This window comes from Cyprinus carpio, chromosome B8, assembly GCF_018340385.1.
Source record: "Cyprinus carpio isolate SPL01 chromosome B8, ASM1834038v1, whole genome shotgun sequence".
Lineage (NCBI taxonomy): Eukaryota > Metazoa > Chordata > Actinopteri > Cypriniformes > Cyprinidae > Cyprinus > Cyprinus carpio.
The window spans coordinates 23,040,271-23,067,385 of NC_056604.1; the positions used below are offsets into that span (position 1 = coordinate 23,040,271).

General features: G+C 36.1%; 1 protein-coding gene across 1 annotated transcript in view; it reads left to right on the forward strand.

The window, feature by feature from the left end:
- LOC109100514 (BDNF/NT-3 growth factors receptor-like) overlaps nucleotides 1-27,115 on the forward strand; it is a 51,708-nt gene that overhangs the window by 18,717 nt on the left and 5,876 nt on the right. The window contains 4 exon segments of the mRNA XM_042729104.1: nucleotides 15,609-15,794; nucleotides 23,992-24,122; nucleotides 24,213-24,385; nucleotides 24,711-24,951. Of these exon segments, the coding sequence (XP_042585038.1) occupies nucleotides 15,609-15,794; nucleotides 23,992-24,122; nucleotides 24,213-24,385; nucleotides 24,711-24,951 (731 nt within the window).

Below are 27,115 nucleotides of genomic sequence, written 5' to 3' on the forward strand. Positions count from 1 at the left end.
AAAAATGAATAAACTATTATTACATAAATGAAATAAGCTTTTAAAAACTTAAAGAATTAAACATTAGAAATGGTGCCTTGGCAAGTAACTGAAATAAAATTAGTTGAAGTACTAAAATTACTAAAATTAAAACTGAAATAAAATAAATTAAAACTAAATAGAAATGTAAAAACAACAGAAATTTAAAAAAATAAATAAAAACAGACCCACTTTATTTTAAGGGCCAGTTTTCGCTATTAACAAACCATTAACTATGACTTTTGCCTCAATAAACTCCTAATTTGCTGCTTATTAATAGTTAGTAAGGTAGTTGTTAAGTTTAGGTATTGGGTAGGATATATGGTCATGCATACTAAAGTGTTACCATAAAAACTAATAAAAATTACTAAAATGTAAACAAAGCAAATAAATTGATTAAAAATAAGCTAGTTCAAAATAATTAACACCATAATAATAAAATAATAATTCTAAATTATCAATGCCTGTTGCATTATAGTTGTTTTGATGTTTTGATTGATAGCGTTGTGAAAATTTTGTCATTAATCACTTACCCCCATGTTGTTCCAAACCCGTAAAAGCTTTGTTCGTCTTCAGAACACAATTTAAGATATTTTGGATGAAAACCGGTAGGCTTGTGACTGTCCCATAGACTGCCAAGTAAATAACAGTGTCAAGGTCAAGGAAAGTATGAAAAGCATCGTCAGAATACTCCATCTGCCATCAGTGATTCAATCGTAACGTTATGAAGCGACGAGAATACTTTTTGTACACGAAAAACCAAACATAAATACACGTAAAAAACGTATCCTTGTGGCGCGGCTGATACAGAAGAGCGTAAGCCGTCTGCGTATTGCTCAAAATTGTCAAAATGGCGCTACGCTGATTTGGAGAGACCCAGAGAAGAGGAATTGTTGAATAAAGTCATTATTTTTGTTTTCAGCTAAAAGTTTAACAGCTTTTTGGCTCATGACTTCATTGTTTCGTACTAAAGCAGTAGGTCGAACTATATCCCTCATCTGTATGTCTGCCACACTGCCTCTGCCTTTAACCTCTGCATACTAATAACATTCCAGCAGTTTGATTATTATGACGCATTCCAAAAATCTGGAACAGTTTGAAATAATCTTTTTAAATGTTATCCGCTTTTTTTTTATTAATTAATTTATTAGTATACATTTCAGTTTTAGATGTTTTCTTGATTCTTTTTTATTGTGTTGTTCTGTCTTATTTGTTATTGGTTTCATTATGTTAATGGTGTGTTGTGTTTTTTATGTTCTGTTGTGTTTTGGCTTCTTTTTAGGTTTTGTTTTATTTCACAATGTCCCCGTCGAGATTGTGGCGAGATAAGAATGACTCTGGTCACACCAGACTGAACTGGACCAAGAATTTGAGGCCGACCCCACCTGCAGCTGCCAAGCCATCTAGCCAATCATACGATAGCTCGTTTTAGACAGGCCGGATTCTTATTGGTTGCTGCAGAAGAATGGTTCTCTATCTAACCCAGTCTGCATTGGGGAGCGGTGTGACCTGGTCTCGTGATTTTGCTGAGTGGAATAGTTGAGTGAATCCATCAGTGGGTTTATAAGCTGCTAGAATCTGTGTCAGTGGGCAAATGAACCTGCGATGCTTTAAGACAGAAGCACAGATCGCACCCAAATGGAGTTGCTCATAAATGAATCATGCCAGATGGGCCTTTTTTCACCCTGTTCACACATTTAATGACCAGATAGCAAAGTGACAGCTGAACCATAAAGATTCGCATGCACTGAAAACACACACGCATATGTGCGAAACGAGACAGTTTGCTCATTTTAACAAAACACTGCTATGTACGGGACACAGCGTCTTCTACCTTTCATATTTGTTAATGGTAAAAATGCAGATAAAACACTTTTAATATATATTTTTTTGACTGTGCACATTTGTTAGCCCATTATTTTACACACTATTACTAAAATAATATCAGATGACACTCTGGTTATGCATTTCATTTGAGGCAGGAAATCTGATTTACCAATTAAATATTCTTAAAGGGATAGTACACCCAAAAATGAAATTTGCTCAAAATTGACTCTGAAGGCATTCAAGCTATAGATGAGTTTGTTACTTCATCGGATTTAAAGAAATTTAGCATTACATCACATGTTCAGAAATGGATTCTCTTCCGTGAAGGGGTGCCATCAGAATGAGAGTCCAAACAGCAGATAAAAATATCACAATAATCCACAAGTGATCCACACCACTTAGAACTTCAAATCAGTCATCTATCTATAAAATTGCTTTCTTCAGTGAAGAGAAATCTGCACAGATCAAGCATAGTTTATAAGTGAAAACAGTCAAATGCTCTAAACAAACATGTTGGTGGATTTTGACATGAGAGGAAAACAGAGGATTGACTTTTTCATTGGATAAAGCGTTATTATGGTTTATCGATTCATATTTTGGCCAGAAGTGACTGATGGAAGTAATGATGGATATGTTTCTTACAAACACGCAGATTTTTGCTTCACTAAACATTAATTGATGGACTAGACTGGAGTGGTGTGGATAACTTGTGGATTATTGTGATGTTTTTATCAGCTGTTTGGACTCTCATTCTGACGGCACCCATTCACTGCAGAGCATCCATTGCTGAGCAAGGGATGTAATGCTACATTTCTCCAAATCTGTTCTGATGAAGAAACAAACTCATTTAGATATTGGAAGGCCTTAGGGTGACTACATTTTCTGCATTTTTTTTTTTTCTTTTTTGGGGGGTCAACTATTCTTTTAAAGTCAATATGAAATCACTGTTGCTTTCATTTACTTTAATAATACATTTTCGTCGTCTTACTGTAAACAATTTATCAGTCAAGAAAAAAAAATGTCCATGACCAAATCCTTTCACATTTCATATGGAAACTTTTTCACAGTCAAATATCATTTAATGCAGAAATGCATCACATTATGGAAGTAAAATGGGAACAAATAACGTTTCATGTTGATTTTAAATGAAAAGAACTGTATTTGCATTTTGCATAACTGTTTCATCATTGTGCTTCACTAAAATTGTATATATTGTTTATCAGTACAAACAAAAGTTTAGACTCACTAACTTAAGTGTAAACTGTAGTAAATTTTACCTGGACATGCACAGCTGCTTTGATGTAGTCATAATTTTCTACTTAAAATGATTTTCTGTTTGTCTTTGTTTGATTTACAGTGTTTCGTACATTGAATTGTTAGATTATAGATATAACAACTCCAAGTTCATCAGGATTGGAAAGTATGGTATATTGTTATTTCTTCAAAAAGAGATTGAAAATCAAATTTAAAGTGTCTGTTTTATCAAGATCTCATGAAAACGAACAAGAGATGGTGCTGCATTTAATAAAATGTGTTATTTCACATAACACTGCTGCTGCTGCTGCTCTTATAATGGCTTTACTCGGCCAGACAGAAATGCTATTCAACACGCATAAAAAACAACCCGTCTCATGTCCCAAAGTGAGGTGGAAGAATTTCCTCTTTTGCCCCCTCTCTGTCTCTCTCCATGTGTGTCTCTCACACAAACACAGATGTGAAGAATGGGAGGAGTGATGCAGCATGATATCTCATACATCCGAGCACAGAAGCAGTGATTGGCTTAAACGCAGAAACTGGAAGGTAAAGTTGGCAGCATTTCTGCAAAGACCTTTAGGCATCTTTGAATGTTCGAGTTCCCTCAGAAAAGCGAAAAGCTCTTTTGAAATGAGCTTTTTGTCCTATTCAGTTCATTGTGAGTGGAAATTTGTACAAGGCTTGACAATAACACAACCAGCATCACCACAGTAGGGCAGTTAAAGCCATATTTATCGTTTTGTCAGGAAAAGAGATCGGTGCTATAGATCTGGGCAATTCATCAGTGTATATGTTATAAGTTCGAAGGCAGAAAATCACTGTTGCTCATGTTTAGGCTAAATGTATTAAACAGTAGGTCCTGTGCTTGTTGGCTCTAGAGACGATATGACTTGTGGAGGAAAGTATTGCTTTGAAAGTGTATTTTTTAGGGAAAAGGTACTTACAAAATATGTCTACACTACACTGACAAGACCTAAGGGGCGATATCTTTTCAAATGCATAACTAGCAATGATATAGGTTATAAAATATTCAGACCCTTTTTTATAAGCGCTTCTCATTACAAGTTTGAGAAGGTGGTTTGTGCACGTTGCGGTTCTAAGTGCACATTATAAATGGCCCAAACTCAGATCAGATTGAGTTACTGAAAACAGGGGATCATGAGCTGCTCGCGTATAAAAGAACACAATGCCATGCTGTGCTCTGAAACAGGCAGTGCGTATGTTTACATGGAGCCTGATCTCATGATGAAAACGTACCTGTAGAAACTTTTTTACAAGACGTGAAATATGTAAAGCCATGTACATTTCGTGACATATTCGATGTGAAATGTCCACTGAGTGGCGCTAAAAGAGTATTTAGTTTTTCCCCCAGAACAGATGAACATACATATGGTACCATTTATGTGACGTTTTGTACGCGTCACAGCAGTTCTGACTTGAAATGTCAGATGAGTGGTGCTATAAATCTAATGCTCTGTGATGTTTTAAAGGTGTCATATGATGCAGCTAAAAAGAACATTATTTAGTGTATTTGGTGTAATGAAATGTGTTTATGCAGTTTAAAAACACATTATTTTCCACATACTGTACGTTATTATTTCTCCTCTATTCCCCACCTTTCTGAAACGCGCCGATTTTTACAAGGCTCATCGTTCTGAAAAGCGAGGTGTGCTGTGATCAGCTAGCTATCCAGCGCATTGTGATTGGCTGAATACCTCAAGCGTGTTAAGGGAAATGTTATGCCTCTTAACATATTGTGATGCCTTGTGAAAGTAGTTTTGCTTTCTCAATGAAACAGCATCACACACCGTAGCCTTGAGTGAGCAGAGGCCAGAGGCCTAGAGTGAGCCGCAGCCGGATTGAGTGAGCAGAGGCGGGCGGCTTGAGAAAGGTGCGGCAATTGGATTCTACGAAGGAGCGTAGCTTGGTCTTGCAGCAACCACATGTGACGACCCCGGGCTGGATGTCACTTCGTCCACGGTGAAAGCCGATTCAGCGATCCACAGCGCAAAGTTGATGTATTTCCTCAGCGACCAGCATGGATCAGCCCCAGGCATGACGAAGCGGATATCGTCCTCTTTTGGAAGGACAAACAAAGTAGTTTTGCTTTCACAGTGAAACACACAGTGTCTATACGACATGGTGGCGGCGGCAACAATACTACAACGAGAATAAAAGTTACGCCTTCTTTCTTTGCGTGAACATCTGGGCGGTGTTATGCAAATCTTCCCACACACTGACGTAGAGATGTGGGGGCGTGTTAGAACGAGCCATTTTAGGGGGACGTGGACGAGTGTTAACTTTGATAAAGAATATCTTTTTGGATTTGAGACTTTTGTCTTTGCAACTTCACAGATCTTCTTTATTCACCAAGAGCTTGAAATACTCCAAAGAGAAAGGAACATTTTAAATCGCATCATATGACCCCTTTAAAATAACGTACCATATGCACTACACTTAAAGCTACCCATAATATGAACAAAAGCAAATGTTCATGGTGAGTCATGTTTTTCACGGGATTCGTACCCGAGGACTCCACATCCTGAGTCCAGTTCTGTGCCAGCTGAGCTACAACACAGCGAAACATATGGAGCTGTTATCATAACTGTGTACGAAAACAATTACAAGTGCTCACTGTTTTACCGCCTCTAGTGTTCATTTCTGTTGGAAACTGCAGTGATATGTACTTATTGTTACATATTCTGAGTCGTGCGAAAAAGTTCCCACGGCTACGTTTTCATCATGAGATCAAGTTGTTTATTTGATAAAAACGGTTTTGGTTTTATTTCATGCTATTTTAAAGCCTTACTTTAAATCATTGGAAAATAGCTAGTTACTGCAACGTTTCCTTGGCAACTAGCTGAATTAAAATGTAATTTATTTTATTCAAGTTTTTTTTTTTTTTTTTTAGTTATTTTATTTCAGTTAATATTTATTGTTTGTCAAGAAGGGATGGAACGGTTTGCGGAAAAACAATCGAACTGTGCGGTTCTCCACACACGGTTCGGCACGGTTTAACTTAAATCTGACAACGCATCTGTAAAATGGTTTGCTAACAGCAACAACAAAGAAATCACTCACTGCTCTTGACTGAATAGCTTTTGTAACTTTAATAAAGATTCATCTTTAATTTATACAGTCAAATATGCAATGCTGTTTTACATTTCATTACTTTATTCAATTTCTGTACATAAAAACTAATGTTAGACCTATCTAAAAAATACTGAAAATACTCTATTGTATTTATTTGTGCTGTTGCTTGTAGTTAGATTATTCTTATTTTCTTTATTTTTATTTGACAGTATAGTTTTTCCACATAGCCCATACCGAATCGTACCGAAACCGTGACTCTCAAACCATGATACAAGCCGAACCATGAGTAAGATGAACCGTTCCACCCCTAATTTCAAGTAACCAAATGTTTGTTTCGGTGTAGTTTTAGATTTTGTTAACTATTATAACTGCTTTAGACCTGCAGCTTCACACCGAAGAGCCAGAAAAATATGGATGTTGAAATGAGTGAGAATTGTGACAGCAGATTTTTGAAGTGTGTTTATGGGAAGTTTATCTTTTGATCCAATCTCCTGTATTCGGATTTCAGTCGTATAATGTGTTGTATTATGTATAAACCTGTTAGGCAGCCTATTAGCCAATCCCTGATGTCATGCATGGCAGTGTTATTTAGGTGGTTGCCATCCTCCCTTCTGTTCACAACATCTGTTCTCTCAATATGATTTCCTGAGAGCCACAGTCCCTCCACTGACACTGTGAAAACACCCATCTTATGACAAATGTTTTCTTTTCTTTACCCTGAAAATATCTAAGGGGTCTCGTGTTGATTTAGAAGTTGAGACAAATCTCTCAACAGCTCTGAAAAGAGGAGATGTGATGTGAAAGAGTCTCTTTTCACCTTTGGACTACGCGGTTACCTTCGACACGGTGAAGACGCTGAGTGATGCGCTCCAGTTTAAACAACACTCAAGGTGAAGACACATGCCTAGAAAAGAAAATCATTAGTACTGTCACTTTAACAAGCTTGGCGTAGGGATTCTCCTGCAAGATTTCTGTTCGGACAGAAGGATTGTTGATGATTTTAGCAAAGTTTGCTTTCAGATTACCCTGTTGAGTTTCTGACCATCTGTGTTTTCATTGGACGTGTTCTTTCAAAGCGAAATGCTCATGAGGGAATGCTGGGCTATGTTTGGAAAAGCATACTAGCATACGTCGCTTGCTATTTACTCTCTACTATGTATACTGCTTATAGTTTTATGGATGGGTTTAGGGTTAGTAAGAATTTTTGTTTTCATTTTTATTTGAATACGTTTTAAGCTTTACAGTCATCCTGAAAAAAAAAGTATCACGGTTTCCACAAAAATTAACTGTTCAACATTGATAATAATCAGAAATGTTTCTTGAGCAGCAAATCAGTATATTAAAATGATTTCTGAAGGATCATGTGACACTGAAGACTGGAGTAATGATGCTGAAAATATATATCACAGCAATAAACTACATTTTAAAATGTATTGCAATGGAAAACAACTATTTAGATTGTAATAATATTTCACAATATTACAGATTTTACTGTATTTTTCACAGCCTTGGTAAGCATAAGAGACAAAAACGTTTAAAAATCATACCGATCTCAAATATTTGAATGGTAGTGTACATTTGCACAATGCAATGCATCCAGTGCCAATGCTTTCCAGTGTAACAAATTAACCAGACGTAATATCAGCAACATATCAGTATCACTTGCTGTATTAAACACGGAGTGTGGAAAGGTCATGTGACAGCGCATGTACTTCATAATGTTTTTTTTTTTTTTTTTTTTAACACATGCGGTATATACTATGCAGTATTTAGTCTGCTAGTATTTCATTGTGAACACAGTCCAGGTGTTAAATATGAGTAAAATCTAATAGCAGTATATATTTTTAGCTTTCTTATTTTAGTTGAATGCGGTTTTAGGATAGATTTTCACCTCAGACCAGTGAAAAATGTGAATGCAGCACATGAGAAAAAAAGAAAGAAAGAAGGAAAGAGAGAGTGTTTTCTATTGTCACTTGAACTTCCTGTGCCCTTGGGGTCTTCAGAAGGAAGAGGAGCTGGAGTTTTACTGTCACACGAGAGGGTGAGAGCGTTTTCAGTCTTTAAAAATAGCAGCAGGCATTAAAAGCGAGAAAAACAATCAATCTCTGTTATTTTTGGGAATATGATATTTTCTTCCATGTTCTGGCCTGAATGAGTCCCTGAGATCGTTCGGTGCTGGGGTCCCAGTCAGGACTGCTGTGTAACCGAAATCCAATACATTAGTTGGTGCTGCTGTCCTCTCTCAACACTATTTCCTCCCCCCCTCATCCATCATCCATCCATCCATCCATCCATCCATCCGTCTATCTCTTCTCATTAACTCCTCTGATCGATAGATCACTTCCTCTCTGCTAGCTAGAAGAAAATACGAGTTTAAGAGTGTGCATTGGCCGGGTTCCTTGCCGGATACACACACACACACACACACACACACACACACACACACACACACACACACACACACACACACACACACACACACACACACACACACACACACACACACAGAGAGCTCTCGATTCAGTCTGAGATGTTCTGTGTGTATTTTGGTCCATCCTCTGAATGTCTGTCTGAACCTCCTTATTCAAAACGGTTTCACCTGTGCCTGGTGCATGTTGGCATTTTATGTAGGTACTATATATTTTTAAATGTTCAATGCAAATATTTCATAGTTAATATTAATGTAAAATTGTAAATAATCATTAGCAACTTTAGCAAAATGTCTGCATACTTTCGCTGGTAAAAACGTATAAGAAAGGTTAATAAAAAAGATTAGTAGTGATATTTAAGGGGCGTTTATACAATGCCATTTTCACTATTGATCAACTTTTAAAAATAGGTTTCAAAGTGCAAGTTTTTGGAAATGATACCATTATTGATCTGCAAATAAGCAAACTTATTATTTTATTACCAAAAATGATTACACATTATCAAAACACTGAACTTTAATACACTACAAATATCAATTTTAGTGATAATTCAAGTATGAAAACAGACACACATTCAAGCTGAAATGATATCCTGGTTCTTGGCTTATTTTGACAGAATCTTTGAATCATTGAGTTGTCGACTTAAAGGGAAAGTTCACCCAAAAATGAAAATTACCCCATGATGTACTCACCCTCAAGCCATTCTGGGTGTATATGACTTTTTTCTTTCAGCTGAAAACAATTGGAGTGATATTAAAAAATGTCCTGGCTCTTCCAAACTTTATAATGGCAGTGAATGAGATTTAGGTGCATCTATCCATCATAAAAAGTGCTCCACACAGATCTGGGGTTAATAAAGGCCTTTCTGAAGTGAATCAATTTGTGGGTGTAAAAATATCCAAATTAAAACTGTTTAAACTTTAATCTGTAGCTTCTGATAACTTGCGTGTTCACTAAGAGTAGCGTAAGCTTAAGTGAGAAGTGATGAACGTGGAAGTGCAGAGGAGAGAGCAAAACAAAACTCAGATCATGAATTAGAAGTATAAATAAGGATTTATAAAGAAAAATGTCAGAGGATTTCGATATATGCCAAGAGGAGACTTGGCATAGGAAGAGCCAGCACATTTTTTAATATACCTCTGATTGTATTCGTTTGATAGAAAAAGGTCATATACCTAGGATGGCTTGAGGGTGAGTAAATCATGGGGTACATGTCATTTTTGGGTGAACTATTCCTTTAAGGAGCTAAGAGAAGAGCGATATGTTTTTATGAAATGATCAAACCAAGCAGCGTTCTGTTGTTTCAGTATTCTATCGCAGCACATTCACATAAAAATCTCAATGCAAAATGTTTCTTCAGTGCAGATTCTTACTGAAATGAGAGTTTGACTCAAAAATACATAGAGCAACCTTTAAGCAAACAATAAATCGTATTTATGACTGAATCAGTCAGTGTGGACAGATTTAGCACTTCCTTCACAAAAAAAAAACAAAACATCCCCAGTCACTTATGGGAAGTAGATGGCTTTACTGGACAACAACATAAAGGGTTTGTATCCCAAATAGTTTCCTTTCGCTTATTCCACATTGACTGACAGTCTGGAGGTTTAGTCACAGTGAACAAAAGTGAAAAAAGATGTTTTGATGCCTCATGTTTTGGGAGAAAACAACATGTAAAGGCCTTGTACCACAGGCTCGTAGGCCTCATTGTATCCAATAGCATCAACATTTTGTTTGTGTTTATTAGTTTTGAGGTAATCTATATGCTACTGTATGTCTTCTATATTCCTAGCATGAATGTGTTTTCATGACTTTTGTCCAAAATAGAGCACTGCAGGGACAAAACCCGAAAGACTAATTCACCATGGGTTCCCTCAAGATTGAAATTAGTGCTGTCAAATGATTAATCGTGATTAATCACATCCAAAATAAAAGTTTTTGTTTACATAACATATATGAGTGTACTGTTTATATTTATTATGGATATATTAATACACACATGCATGTATATATTTAAGAAAAAAGTGTTATGTTTTCATATATATATATATATATATATAATATTATATATATATATATATATATATATATATATATATAATATATTTAAGAAAAAAGTGTTATGTTACAATATATAAATATATACAATATAAATAAAATATATACTGTATGTGTGTGTATTTATATATACATAATAAATATATTATACTGTATGTGTGTGTATTTATATATACATAATAAATATATTATAATATTATAATATTTACATAATACACAGTATAATATACACACATGCATGTATATATTTAAGAAAAAAGTGTTATGTTATATATATATATATATATAATATATATATATATATATATAATATATTTAAGAAAAAAGTGTTATGATACAATATATAAATATATACAATATAAATAAAATATATACTGTATGTGTGTGTATTTATATATACATAATAAATATACACAGTACACATACATATATTATTAGAATTACCGTTTGACAGCACTAATTTATATTGAAATATATTGTTTCTCTATATACAATCAACAGCTATAATTTGTAGGTTTTTTATTTCTCCAACATTTTTGATTCGATTCATTTGCAGTGCTTCATGGGATTGTAGTTCTTTCTCTCACTAAAGCCAGTAAGTACCTTCGTCTTTTTTTTTTTTTTTTGACTTTCAAATACTTTTTTACTTCAAATAAAAGTTTGTAGTGTTGTGATTCACCTCATGTTTGGTTGGTTTGGTTTATGGCTTATAATGCTTTAACAAAGACTTTTTTTAAATCCTTATGGGAAAAATGAATGGGAAAAATACTTCATGCACTTATGCATACAAACTAAAGTATACTTTGCGCTAAAGGCTATTTTATTTTAAAAAGAGACAACTCCTGCAATAAGTCTTGTCTCAAGGTTTCAGTAAATCATCTCAGTAAAGAAAACTTTGTCAAGCCATTTCATGGGGTATTTACAGTAATAACGTAAGTGCATATTTCTTATAAGAACTGAAGCAGTGTTCTCTTTAACCCTGTGTAATTATATTAGATGTATCATCATGTTTGAATAGGACAATTGTGAGTTTAGCTTCAAAGACAGCATCATGTAAATCAATGAGTGTCATGTACCTCAAGAGACCTTCAACATTCAATTAGCCCTTGAGCAGCAGAGAGGATCAATAGCTCGGCCTGAGAGTCGTCCGGCCTCGGGCTCATGCGCTGTAATGTCAGGACCCCGGTCACTTGGTCACTCCTGATCGTCTCGTCTTTCGTCTGCTGCATCTCTCTCATTATTTTGCCCTCTTCACCCTCACCAGACTGACCCCTGTCGCTTAACTCCATTTGCAATGACTTTTGCAATGAAACAAGTACTTAAACCAAAGGTCAATCAATCAAACGCATGTAATGCCTCTGTGTGTCGATAAAAAATATAAATATAGGCATTAAAATTAGTTCAATTATATAAATGTGTGGTTTAATGTAATATTTAATGCATTTAATGATGTTGATGTAAAATTAAAAAAAAGGAATATATTTTCTTTCTCTTTGCATCTTTATATAAATATGGTATGTTTAAAACAAGTTAGATAAAAAAAGTAATCTAAAGGTAATTAAAAAAAATAATAGAAGAATAAATTACCTAAAATGAGTAACCTAGATTATGTTACTGACTAATTTACATTTAATACATGTTCAAATAGAAAACAGTTATTTTAAATTGTAGTAATATTTCAAAGTAGTACTGATTACATAAATGTAGCATTAAAGACATTAACTTATGAACAATAGTATTTTTATTTAATAGAAAAAAAAAGAAAAAACACAAAACAAAACAAAATCAATGAAAAGTCCCATTGCCATTGGACTGTATAAGCCCCGTTGAAACGCCGCTCACCCAATCAAATTCAAGAACCAGAACTGTCTTGTTGGCAATGGGTCCATCATTTGCTCCATTACTACAGCTATCAGTATCTTCTCCAGCTCAGATGATGTCATAATGGCTATAAAAATGGTGTTGACGTCCTCGAAAAATTGGTCATTATTTTCACAGACACTTTTGCCAGTAACAAGACGCTTGGGTTTTCTAGTAAATGCTTTAAGCTGTCTCGCGCCATCAGAGGGGTCATCGCAATATGGCCGATCTCCAATTTCCTGTTTTATTCTCTCAGATATCTCTGAGGCTAATGCACCTACTGCTGTTATATCATTCAACAAGCCGCTGGCTGTTTCAACCAAACGTTCAGCATCCTGACAACCTCCGTCTTTTACTCGCTGATGAATAACGCAGTTGAAGAAGTGCAGCTGGCAATCTAAGAGGGTTTTCAAGGTTCATGTGATTTACTCAAGTAAGACAGCTTCCTGGAAGAACAATCAGCTTTGCGGTCTTGGGCTGGAATTAGTGGCTTCAATAATATTTTTATCAACCAGTAAGTATTTTCTCTGATTTAGGGGCTTGATTATAATCAGGATTAAGGATGGATATACTTGGTCATGTGTTTTTGCTTACAAAATAGTCACCCGTTCATGCAAAGAACAAGTGTAAATGGCAACCAAGATGCATTCGACATGAGTAGCAATCAAACTCAGGTGGTGGTCTGAGAAGCATACAAAACGTGACTCAATCTATCCAGTTATTCAGGCTGTTTCTTCTGCAGAATACAAATTAAGATATTTTGAAGAAATATTATTGCCCATACAATTAAGAGTCCATCATGAGGCCTGAAACAACATTGACTTACATTGTATGTACACAAATCACCAGAGACATCTTCTTTAGTGTTTTACAGAAGAACTAAAGTCAACTAGGATCATCACGAGGGTGAATAAATGATGAAAGAATTGAATTTTCTGATGAACTTATCATTTTAGGAGAGCAGAACCCTTCTGTATGTCTGTTCCTCTGCCTTGTTTTCATTTGCTTCAGATTGAATGTGGCATCTGACACCTGAGGTACACGGGGGTAAGATATTAGAGCTTGATCAGATTTTGTGGCAGTATGATCTCCTTTTTTTGTTCATTTAATTTGGGTTACTGTTGTGCAACTTAACATGTACAAGTAGATGTTCCAAAATCAACATCCTGTGTTGTTCCTGGAACAGCATTCCTATAAACCAAGCACTGGTTTTATGGATGAGGTTGTGATTGGTAGATGTCCTGTTTGTGTACAAAGACGGCCAAACCACTGAACCTAAGGCACGACACCACAGACAAAACCATTGTTTTTTCAGGCACTGGTCAGTTTTGACAGTTTCAGCTTTGCTTTCATAACTTGTCTTCTTTTCTTTTAGACTAGTGGAGAGAAAACATCCAAAATACACATTTAAGTGTTTATTTTATTACACTTTGTCTATTTTTGTCAAATTTTGTCAAAAAATTCTATCTGGTGTCTGAATAACTTTTGGTTTCTCTCTCTCTCTCTCTCTCTCTCTCTCTATCTCTCTCTCTCTCTATATATATATATATATATATATATATATTATTTTTTTTTCCCGATCAAAAAAAAAAAAAATCCAAAATCCCCTTTTTAAAAACCTTTAGCTCTAAAATGTCAACAAATGAAACAAGGATTTTGAATCTGGTTTAATTAAATGTTCAATTTTCTGTTCTGGAAATGTATGCAAATGAGTGCTTATTTAATTACAGTAGATAATGCCTCACTTAAATATGTAAACGTAGTTTTGGAAAGCTTGTTATATGAAACAATTTGTCTTATTGTCTTAATGGTCTTAATGTAATGATTAATCAACCCTATTCTTGGGATGTTCTGTCCGTCAGAGATGATGTTACACTAGAGTAGGATATATGTCAACATAAGTAGGATATATTGCAGTGATCTATCAATAAATAAATAAATACAAATTAAAAAGAAAAGAAAATCAATACACAACACTAATGTACAATATTTTAATATACTAATGCACAGGTTTGGAAAAAAAAAAAGAATTACAGTCTCAATAAAAATATTTTTTAAATCTAAAACTTAAAAATGTATTTATGTAAAACTGTATGACCAGCTAAAAATACTTTTTTCCCCTCAAGTATATTTTCCTGGGAATAATTCATGATAGATGTGTTGTTAAACATTCCGTACTTCATGTAAATGGAATAACTACACCCTTGATGGCAATTCTGTTGAACCTTTCTGATGTTTCTTTGGCACTTCAAGATGTTTTAATGTGCACTACTTGTTTCTTTTAGTTGGTTCCCTGTGTTTTATTCCAGTTACAACAGAAAACAGACTGGCTGAACACTTTTTGTCATTCTGAAGCTCTTGTCTGTAGTATTTATTAGTGTGTATGTTGCCTTTTGCTTTAATGACAGCAGCATTTGAGCTCCATGGACTTTGTGTTAACCTTGATGATGGTGTTCTCCAGCCTGAGCATCTTGTGCTTTAAAGGAATCAAAAACATCTAACCATCTGTACAAAAGGGTTCACATTACTTCAGTGTCTCACATTTACGTATTTGATTAGCGACCAAGAAAATTGCACAGAATTTTAAATGTCATATTCTTTCTATGTCTTGAAGTTTACTTGTTTAAATTAAGTGTTCAGAATCCTAAACCGTTCTATTTATGTCCAGTCCCACATTTGCAGTGTGTTTTCAGACTTTGGACCGCACTGTACAAATATCCTGTCTGACAGGAAGCCCCCCACTGTTTCCCTTAATGTATAAACATGTCCTTTCTGATTCTGCCAAATCATTTGACTTTAAACTGGAACAGTGTCAGTCTTTTCAAATCGGCATGCTGTTCCCAAGAGACCATGTTCATGATTTTTACTGATAATTTTTTGTTGGGATTGTTTATTATGGCACTGGATATTACATTTTCCTTGCAAAACATGGTGACAGGATGGGGTGAAAATGCTGATATGGATACAAATAGCATTTTAATAGCAGTATACTCTTGCCAGAGAAGAAATGTTTTATAAAAAGCCTTTAAATACAGTGGTTCTGAGTGCAAGTCTTTGTCTTTGACACAGGTCCTTCCTCAGTCATCAGTAATGATGATGACTCTGCCAGTCCTCTTCATCATGTGTCCAACGGCTCTAACACACCCTCGTCCTCTGACATGAACGCGGACGCCGTCATCATCGGCATGACTAAGATTCCCGTCATAGAGAACCCGCAGTACTTCCGCTGCACCAGTATGCTCAAATCTGATACATGTGAGTCTGTCTCTCTATGTTTCTCCGTTTGTGTATTATGAAACTATATGTTATCCTAATGACTACAAAAAGTTTAAGAAATGTTTGTCTAGAATATGTTCCAGTAAATAATAATAATAATAATAATAATAATAAATAATATAAATGATATATAATATATATATATACACACACATGTATATGTATGTATATATATATATATATATATATATATATTAGTGTTGTCAAACAATTAATCGCATCCAAAATAAAAGTTTTTGTTTGCATAATATGTGTGTTCTGTGTATATTTATTGTGTATACATAAATACACACATACAGTATACATTTTGAAAATATTTACATGTATTTGCATCTCTATATTTATATTCATTTAATTTAGATTATAAATAAATGTTTAATATAGAAACAACCTATTTTTCTGAAATATATGAGTGTGAACATTTTTCTGAAATATATACTTATATAAGCATAAAAATTTTTTATATTAAGTAAATAAACACTTTTATTTTGGATGCGATTAATCGTTTGAGAAGTGAAATCTTTAGAATAATTAGAGTTTTTTTAATTAGGCAAAATACAGGGGGGAAAAATCAGTATGCCTAATATTGTGAAATATTACTACAATTTAAAATATGTCTATGTGAAAATATTTTATAATGTAATTTATTCCTGTGATGGAAAAGCTGAAATTACAGCATAATTACTCCAGTCTTCAGTGTCACATGATCCTTCAGAAATTATAATAATGTGCTGATTTGCTGCTCTGCTTAACACTGATATTTTCACTTCAAAAGTTTGGGGTAATTAAATCAGCATATTAGAATGATTTCTGAATCAGCATATTAGAAAGATCACATGACACTGAAGTAATGATTGTGACAGCATGAAGGCATTAAAGTCAATAAATAATTTACAATTTAAATAATATACTTATTTATTTTTACATTGTAGCAATGAGCAAGACACTTTTTCACATCCTGCTAATGGGAAGTTGGGTAGAAAATGTGCTAGGCATAATTTTCTTCCAGCAAAATATAATTTCTAATTTATTTATTTTAAAACTGGGAGTGATATATTCAGACATTTATTTGACAGGTTTATTCATTTGTGAACACATCTGCATATACAAACACACAGCATCTTGAATGTTTATTTTATAGCACTCTTCACTTGCCTCTCATTTTTCCGTTCACTGCGTGCTTTCCTCCTCACTCTGGTTACTTTTAATATAGGGTTATGGTGTACAGTGAGTTACTGTAGATCGATGCAGCCTCATCATCTAGCTCTCGCTAATGTAATCAGCTGACTGGCTAGTTTTTCTTCAAAAGCATTTCTTAATCACATTAAGGGTAAATCTCTAAGAGTGCAGTGAATGTTCAAAATCTTCTCTCTCACTCTCTCTCTTTATCTCTCTCTCCTCCAGCACACTAAGCGCCTGATTAATTTCGTCTTATCTCTGTACTGTCCTCACTCTCTTAAGGGACGCCTGGGATGAAAAACATCTCTTTTCCACCATATCCGAAATAATCTCTAATACACGTTTTATTAAATTTTGTCCAGTGTCTGGAATTACATGTGTCTTGTGTATCTCATAAATGAAACTTGCAGACACCCATTGTGTAGTAAAAACATTGGGGTGTCTATAGAACACAACACAAGATATTTAGGAGAATGTTTGAGCTGTCCATGCAATGAAAGTCAATGGGGTCCAAAAGTTTTAACCACAAAAAAAGATCCTAAAAGTAGTGTAAAAGTAACAATATCCAGCAGTTAAATCCAAGAGTTTGGAAGTGTTACGATCACTTTGTATCACCTTTGACTCAGATATGGTGACACGTTAATAATGTCCACGTTTGATGTCATTATAGTGTCGCTATATTTGATTTGAGCTATGAGTTGATTGATTTGATTTGAGTTAAATTTTCTTAAATTCCAAATGAATGATGAGTCTCTACTTAACAAGCTGATGAGTTAAATCAGGTGTGTTTGATTAGGTAGACCAGTGGTTCCAAATCCTGGTCCTGGAGAACCTCTAGCACTGCACATTTTAAGCTGCGTTCCAGTTCACTTTTAGACAAGCACTCGCAAACTTCCCTAAGCACTTACCTTCGGGGAATCCCCGCCGCCATTTTGAAGCGATTCCACTTCGTCAAGTGGACGAGGGAAGTTTACATGGACATACCCTCGACCCCTCGATTTTGACCGAGGGAGTGAGTCTGCTTCATATGCACACTTCAGGCTGCTCTGTAGACCACAATGCAACACGATTATGATGTCATCGCAGATCCCTCGAATTTATCCCCACCCCAAACATCTCTATAATATATAAATTATTTTTTTTACATTTATAACAGCCCAAGCATACATACATACATATAGAATGCTGCACCAAACAAATTTGTTAGGGGAAATAGCGGTTTCTAAGTGATCAAGGGCTTAGGACGTTCCAATTCACCCCATTCCAAGGGTTACGGCAGTAGTGGGCACTCATGCAACGTAATCAATGACATACATCCGAGTAAACGAGATGGAGGGAAGTTAACGAGTGAAAGGCATAAAAAAAGTGAACTGGAACGCAGCCTTAGATTTCTTCTTAAACAAACACACCTGATTCAACTCGTCAGAGTAAAGACTTGCCCAGGACCTCAAATGTGTGTCAAATAAGAGAGACATAAAAAATGTGTAATGTTGATGGTTCTCCAGAAGCAGGATTGGGATCCACTGAGGTAGACAACTCAGGCCCCGTCCACATGGAGATGCTTTTAGCTGTATACGCATACATTTTCTATCATATAGGCATTTCATCCACATGAATCCGGCATTTTGGGAGAGTGAAACCGATATTTTTTTAAACCGGGTCCCAGAGTGGATAAATCTGAAAATGCCACCCTTGCGTTTTCATGTGGACAGTGAATCCGTATATTTTCTGAAACGATGATGTCACCAGCCCACGTCTTGCCCCTAGTCAGACACCACGTCACGTGACAGGAACAAAAACATAAACAAACACTGAGCGATTGTCTTTTTATTAACTAACATTAACACAGATTAATAAATATTCAGCATCGCGTTAGTTCAGTCAGGCCACGTTAGTCACGCTTGCATCAGCCAATAGTCAGCTGTTCCTGACGTGTACCAATCCAGTTTTGAGACCTATCACATGCGGCCTATTTAAATTCCCATTCTTCAGAGTCTCTTCTGTCGCATTGCTGCTTGGAATTAACTCCCTCCTCCAACCCCAACTCCACCAACTGAACCTGTAATCCAATCTAACTTTGTTCTTCCTTTACAGTCTCTTCATTGGAAGCAGTCTCTATCACATTTCGTTTACAACTCATGTAATTGTGAATTGTAATTATGTATGCATATAATGTTTCTGTACCCCAGGAGGGTTTGTCTTGCTGCTCTCCCCGCTCTGTCCAAGCAAGTCTGCATGGACAGGCGTGTGGAGTCTTACCCAGAACATAACCATACCGCCTACACTAACTGTATGCAATATAATTGTCATAAATATACTTGACTGAAGTGGTCCTGATTGAAGTATTGTTCCAGTATGCGTGGAAAGGGGTTTGTGGGCATAGTCCAAGTCTTCTTCTCCATTTTTAGTGTATCTCTGTGGCAGAATTACAGCACCACATAGTGGTTTGTGGTGTATAATGTATTTTTTTGTTTTTTTTTTTTGGTTTCGTGTTTTCGTGTGTATTTATTTAGTTATGGGGAAAACAAGATCGGATAGAGAAACTTCTGGACGTAGCCTCAGTTTTATCTCCCATGCTTTGAAAAAGAAACCTCAAACCCTGCTCCTGAAGAGCTATAGTTCTGCAGACTTCAGTTCCAACCCTGCTTAAACATACCTGCCTGTAATTATCAAGAACCCTGAACACCTTGATTAGCTGCTTCAGTTGTCCTTGATTGGAGCTGAAATGTTCTGGATGGTAACTCTTGGGAGCAAGGTTGGAAAACCATGCTCTAAACAATATCATTCTTCATTGGGTTCTCACAAGAACAGCATACTCAATCCCTACATATCAGGCTTAAAACTTGCCACTCATGAGAAATTGCAGAGTTTACCATAACTAAAGAACTAACATCTGTCAGAGTGTCTGTACTTAGCTGTCCAGTTGCATAGCATCTCTTATTGCTGTAATCCTGACAATACCAATCCTACATACTCACCCTGTCTAGATTCCAAACAAAAGAGTCAGTTTCTTCAATTACTTATCTTTAATGTTGATTCATTCTGGTAAGTTACAAAATTAAACACTATTGAGGTGCTGGGCTTGAGTCCACCTTATCATGTCAGAGTCAAATCCTAGTCTTTAACCGGTTGAGTTTGTGTGGCAGATGCTTTCTTTTTATCTTAAAGGTGTTAGATGCAAAATTCACTTTTACATGATGTTTGAACATAAATGTGTGTTGGCATTGCGTGCACACACCCACCCTATAATGATAAAAATCCACCCAGTGCTTTTATTTTTAAATCCCCCAAAATAATAACCCCTTTCTCAGATCATGCCATTCACAGATTCTGGCAAATACTGGTCACTGTGAACAGAGCTGTTTTTGACAAGGTAAAAAGGGTGTTGTTTTACACTACCATTGGGAAATTTTAAATTGAAAGTTAAAGGTACAGGTTGTAGGACCTGCCACTAGAGGGTGCACTACCAAAACAATAACAATCACGTGGTTTGATGACACTAAGAAGGAGCGTGGAATGATGGGATTTGTTGTCTTCTACCCAACCGCTGACGGCCATCAATCAGATGGAAAGATAAATCATGGATTTAACGGATGAGGTAAAGTTTTATAAATGTTGTGTTTGATGTTATAAAACAACTCACCTGTCGAGTAAAACACAAGTGAGATTGGCATCTCTTTCTAGTTGAAGTTTGTCGTGAAGCTCTCTCCATCTAGAAAATGCAACACCGATACTGATCCTCGTTCTTTCTCTCCTCTTGTCCCAAACTCTTCTTGGGTCGTTTGGTTGGCCCGTACGCTTACGGGAGCTGTCCGTGTTGACAGAACCAGCGGCAGATGGTAAACAGTAATTATGTTCCATAAATAAGTAACACAATCCACCATAAAATGTGCAGGAAGAAGTAAATAAGGAACTAGTTGAAGCAAGCTAGTGGTTTGCTGGATGCTAGACACTACTTCCGCATTTGTCCACGACACTGTTGTCATGTGGTTTCTACGTCAGTAAAGGCGGTAACAAATGTTAAGTAACGTGATTGACTTGATTATGTGGTGAATTTTCTCATGATTTACAAGTAGTTGAAAAAATTAGAGATATTTTTGGTAATCAGCTGAACACAATATATAACACTAGCCTAGTGGTTTTTGGATATTTTACTGCAAATATCTTACAAATTATACCTTCAAAGTAAAGTGAAGTGTGGCCAAGTGTAGTGACTCATACTTGGAATTTTTGCTATGTATTCATCCATTCACTCCCCCCAGCTACAATCCCTGCCGGACCTGAGACTCAAACCCACAACTTTCAGGTTACAAGTCCGACTCTCTAACCATTAGACCACAAGCTTTTTGACCCTCCATGGACAGCAACGCAACTGACACGTTCAAGGCCCAGAAACATAGTAAGTACATCAATAAAATAGTCCATGTGACATCAGTCATGAGACTAAGGCTACGTCCACACGAAGCTGGAGCTTACCCCAGTCCGATCTTTTTTTTTCCTCGTCTCAAGAAATATCCGCATCCACACGAAACCACAAAATGATGTAGTATACATGCCAGACCAGCATGTGGCACTGTAATTCTGCCACAGAGATACACTAAAACGGAGAAGAAGACATGGACTATGCGCATAAACCTAGCGTGTGGTACACAAACGAACATGGAACAATACATTTATTAATCTGTGTTAATGTTAGTTAATAAAAAGACAATCGTTCAGTGTGTGTTCATGTTTTTGTTGCTTTTACATGACGTAGAGGTGTCTGACTAGGGGCGAGACATGGGCTGATGATGTCATCGTTTCAGAAAATATACGGATTCGCTGTCCACACGAAAACACAAAGACGGCGTTTTCAGATTTATCCACTCTGGGACCCGGTTTAAAAAAATATCTGTTTCACCTTCCGAAAATGCCAGATCCATGTGGACGAAACGCCTATCCGATAAAAAAATTGTGCGTATTCACAGAAACGCGTCTCCGTGTGGACGGGGCCTTACATTACAGAAGATCCTTCAAGCTGTGACTCGAACATCTATTTTGTTCTGTACTCTGCCATATCCAATTTGGATTACTCATGTATTTATGAAATAGAAAGTCCTCTGAACTGTCTTAAATCCATCTGGATTTATGCAAAATATTTTTTATGATTGTGGATTTACATGAAAAGAGAAAACTCACATTGATGGAATACATCCACATCACTCCGCAGAGTTTGTTAATGTCGTTTCAACAGAAGCACACCAGAGCAGTCCAGTGCCCGAGGCTGCTCATATCCCTGAGTTTCCTTTGCTGAGTCATATCATTGAGGCTGCTCTACTCTGTGGGATTCCTGCATCGGCCATCCCAGAATTACCTGTACCTGAGGACCTTGTTCAAGTTTCCTATTTTAAAAAAATGTTCCTGATTCTTCTGTTACTGAGATCTTTACTGAGTTTCATATTTTTTCAGGCATCTTAAAGTTATGTTCCTTATGTTTCCTCACTTCAACTTCAGCCTACAAAGTCTTCAAGACTTGTGTCTCCAGCCTGTGACACACAATTTCAAGATCCACAGTGACCTAGATCCACCATGTTTGGCTTCAATCCCATTACACTATTTTGGGATTGAAGGTTACAGAGTTAAAGGGCAGTGCAAAATGACCCTAAAGGGATAGTTCATTCCACAGTTTTGTCATCGTTTAACCCACTTTCATGCGCTTATTTTAACTGTGTAACATAAAAGTAAAAATAAGAACCAAGTGCTCTCCAAACGATGCTGGGTTAAAAACAATCCAATCTGGGTAAATTTGGCAACCCAACGATGAGTCAAAAAGAGATGAACTCAGCACTGGGTTGTACTGATCCAGCTGCATTGGGTTAAATGTTTGACCCTGCACACTAGCTGTTTTTTTTTTTTTTTTGGAATCAGTTTTTGTTTAAAATATATTAAACTGCTGGGTTCAAATGAACCAAAAAAAAAAAGTTGGAAATTAAAGTCACTTTAACACACTCTATAGTAACAGCAAAGGAATTAAAATGTATTGATAAGCAAGAGCACCCAGAAATTAGCAAAAATATAGACATAAGTAAAAACAATGTGTAAAAAAATGCAGAGATGAATGGCAAATCAACAGTTATACAGCTCATGCAGTTAAATGAAATTGCCTTTTAAAGATTACATTGATAAAGAAAAATTTAACTTATGTTTAAGACCATATTTGACCAGTTATTTCATTTTTTTTCTTACGTCAATGGAAAAACTATAAAATTCCTTTTTTACCCTCTCGTTTTAAAGCATTTTTAGTCACTTTTCTCAAAAGCCATTACGGCTCACCACTCAAGTGATTCTGGTTTGAGAGAAAACACTCCATTTTAAAAAGAACACGATTCTCGCTGCAGACATTTTAAAAGTTCTCTCTCCTCTCTGTCTCAATTCGTCAACTCTTGCTTGGTTTGTATTTTAGAGTGTAGTCAATTTTTTTTGTTTGACAGCTGGTCCTATTGCACTACACTGAGGAATTCAAACCAGCATGGGAGCCCTTTTGTGGACAGAGGTCTGAGGTTTACCTGTGCAACACTTAGCAGCTGGCCTCAGTAACACTCGCTCCAATCCGGGTCATGGCACCAATGCGGGTCACTGCACCAAATTAACTGCTACTACTCACACAACTCAGAGCAGAATCAAAACCAATGTCAACCAGCATTGGAGGCAGGTTTACTAACAAGTACTTGTAAAGACCACAACGTCTAGTGTCAGTTCCTAGTGATTCTCTTGAGGACAGTGGAGTGAGGTTTACCTGTGCAGCTCTTACTAACTGGCCTCGGTAACACTCACTCCCACCCAGGTCATGGCACCAACACGGGTCATGGCACCAATGTCTTACAAATGACTAATTAGAGTATCCTATTCAATATATAGCTCCAGAGAATGACTAATATATGCCAAAATATGTTCTTTCTTGTGAATCATTTTCATAAGAATAACAGAAATGTGTAATTGTATTGCATTCTGTCAACAGTTGTTCAGCACATTAAGAGGCACAACATTGTACTGAAGAGAGAACTTGGAGAAGGAGCGTTTGGGAAAGTGTTTCTGGCTGAATGCTACAACCTGTCCACAGACCAGGAGAAGATCTTAGTGGCTGTCAAGGTTGGCTGTTGAATTAAGTGTTGAGGTTGGCATAATAAACTTTAGGTTGTCAGTATACTCAGTGTATTTGTACATTTTTTGTGTTTTTAGACTTTGAAAGAGGCCAGTGAGAATGCCAGGAAGGACTTCCATCGTGAGGCGGAGTTGTTGACCAATCTGCAGCATGAACACATTGTCACATTCTACGGCGTGTGTGTTGAGAGCGATCCCCTTATCATGGTGTTTGAGTACATGAAACACGGCGACCTCAACAAGTTCCTTAGGTACAGTTGCCTGAACTTGTCTGTATGTATGTTTGTATTGGAATCCAATAGTGCTTAGTCACATCTTCTCTATAATTGCTTTGTCCTATAAGTCAATAATTACACATAATTTTTCATATATAAAAATATAATACAAAGGAAATCAGCCAGTCAAATCATTGGAATTTCATTCCTGCTAGTTAAACAAGTTTGAACTTGTAATTGGTAAACACATTCTCTCTGAAACTGATCTACCAGGGTGCTTATGGCCAGTGTCTTACTCCAAGATGAATGTTTGTGAATTGCATCTGGTTGAGGTCATTACTTTTTGTCTGTCCACCCGTAGGGCTCATGGTCCTGATGCAGTCCTGATGGCTGATGGACAGGTGCAGCAACAGGCAGAGCTCACTCAGTCTCAGATGCTGCATATTGCGCAGCAGATCGCCGCAGGCATGGTGTATCTGGCTTCCCAGCACTTTGTTCACAGAGACCTGGCCACACGAAATTGCCTAGTCGGAGAAAATCTCCTGGTGAAGATCGGAGACTTTGGGATGTCCCGAGACGTCTACAGTACAGATTACTATCGGGTAAGATTTGCTTTCTAGTTTGTTTTTGACCCCAAAATGTTTTTGGATTCTTAAATTACACTTGATAAATATACATTTAAATTCCATTTATTTTTTACATTAGTAATTATGTTAATTTTTTTGCAGCCAATACTCATATCACTCCAGTCATCCTTCAGAAATAAATGTAAAATGTGGGTATATATATATATATATATATATATATATATATATATATATATATATATATATATATATGCAGGATTATATCAGTATTAGGATACTTTTCGCTGCCCACAGATTCAGATTTATTAATCCATTCTGTTACAGTTTCTTTAGTTGGAAATTAATGCTGACTTCACAAGGACACTCAAAGGCGGTATTCAAGTCTATTTTCCAGTATATGTATAAATCGATATGCTTCTCATGTTCTCTGCTAGACACTGTCTACTGATCACTAAATACCAGCTATTCAAACACCTTGACCCTACCAGCTTTCTTCCTGTATGATGTCAGCAGAATCTTTCTCTCTCTGTGTGTGTGTGTGTCCTGATTCACTACCGTCAGTAAGTCTCTCCCAGATTTGGAGTCAGGGAGGAAAGTGGCGTGGGAACAGGAAAGAGGGGTTACTATGGCAACAGCAAAGAAAAAGAATAGAGCACTTGCACTGTCAGACAGAAACTGAAAAAGTCATTACAGATCTCTCATTAGTATTCACCCCCATATTCAGCATGAGGGCCTACCGAGAAGGAGAGGGGCCTAAGTTAGGGATAAAAAGTAAAAACTAACCGAAAGATACAGAAGTATAATGGCTAGAGAGAACAGAATCAAGAAACAAAACCATGCACTTTGGAATATAAAGCATTTAAAGAGAGACTGACAACTTAATTTATTCTTTGACAGCATGATGTTCTGTTATTGTGTTTCATTTATGCATTCAGCATGAATCATCTATCCAGTGACTGAATATGGGTTGAATGATGTTTAAAAATGTAGAGATGTGCGATTAGATAACTCTCTTCACCAAAGTTCATTTGAGTTCATTTGAGTTCATTTATCTCTGAATACTGATGAATATCATGACACATCTCCATTATATGAGCCTCCATTGAGATTCAAATGCAGGTCAGTGGATTTGTGTGTGTGTGTGTGTGTGTGTGTGTGTGTGTGTGTGTGTGTGTGTTTGCACTATGTGTACGCCATTGATTAGGCCTATAGAACATCAGTTTCCATAGAAACAGCTGGTCAGGCAGAGGCTGATGGGTGGAGTTCTGTTGTGAGAGCATGTTGTATAACCACAGAACTTCTTATGAAGCCACTTTAGTGCATTATAACCCATATTCAGAACTTCATAAACATAGTTGATGATCCTCATAAAGTCTTTTCCAACTATGTCATCCTTCTTTGTCTGCATATACTGCAATAAGGTCACACATTAGTTTGGGGACCAATCCTCACTATTAACTCTCTTATCTCATTTCAGGTAATATAATCAGACTACTTTTTGATTAGTTTTAGATTACTTTTAAAAGATAGAAAAATAGGAATTAGGGAGAATGTTAATAATCATATGTTATCGTGAAATCGATAAAAAGTAACTATAGTCTGAATACCAGTATTTTAAAATGTAATTTTATCTAATTTCAAATACTTAATTTTTGGATTCTCATTATGTAATCCAGATTACATGTAATCAGTTACTACCCAGCTCTGTTAATATGTGCGTTATAAGTACTAATAAACATCCAATATGCTAGTAATATGTATGCTAATAAGCAACTAATTAATAGTGAGAATTGGTCCTACTTACCAGTTCTTTAATAGAGGATCAATATTTGATCTTTTAATTTTAGCATGAAATCAGAATTAACTCAATTTACTTTCTTAATACACATTCTTGGACATATTGTGCACCATTTATCACTACACATTATTCCATTATTTAAGGAAAAACATGACTTTCTAATGTTTCATCCAAATGTTAATGTGCAACAGTCTTCTTATGAACCAATCAGTACTGCTTTTCATTTTGACTTTAGCAAAGTGTTATATGATGATAATTATTCAGCTCTATTCTCTTGTACTTAATAGTGTACATACATACATACTCTTTGGAAGGCTGTTAAAACCAAACCTACAGCCTTGAACTGGCCTGCAACAATATCCGGCTTTGCCAGTAATTGTC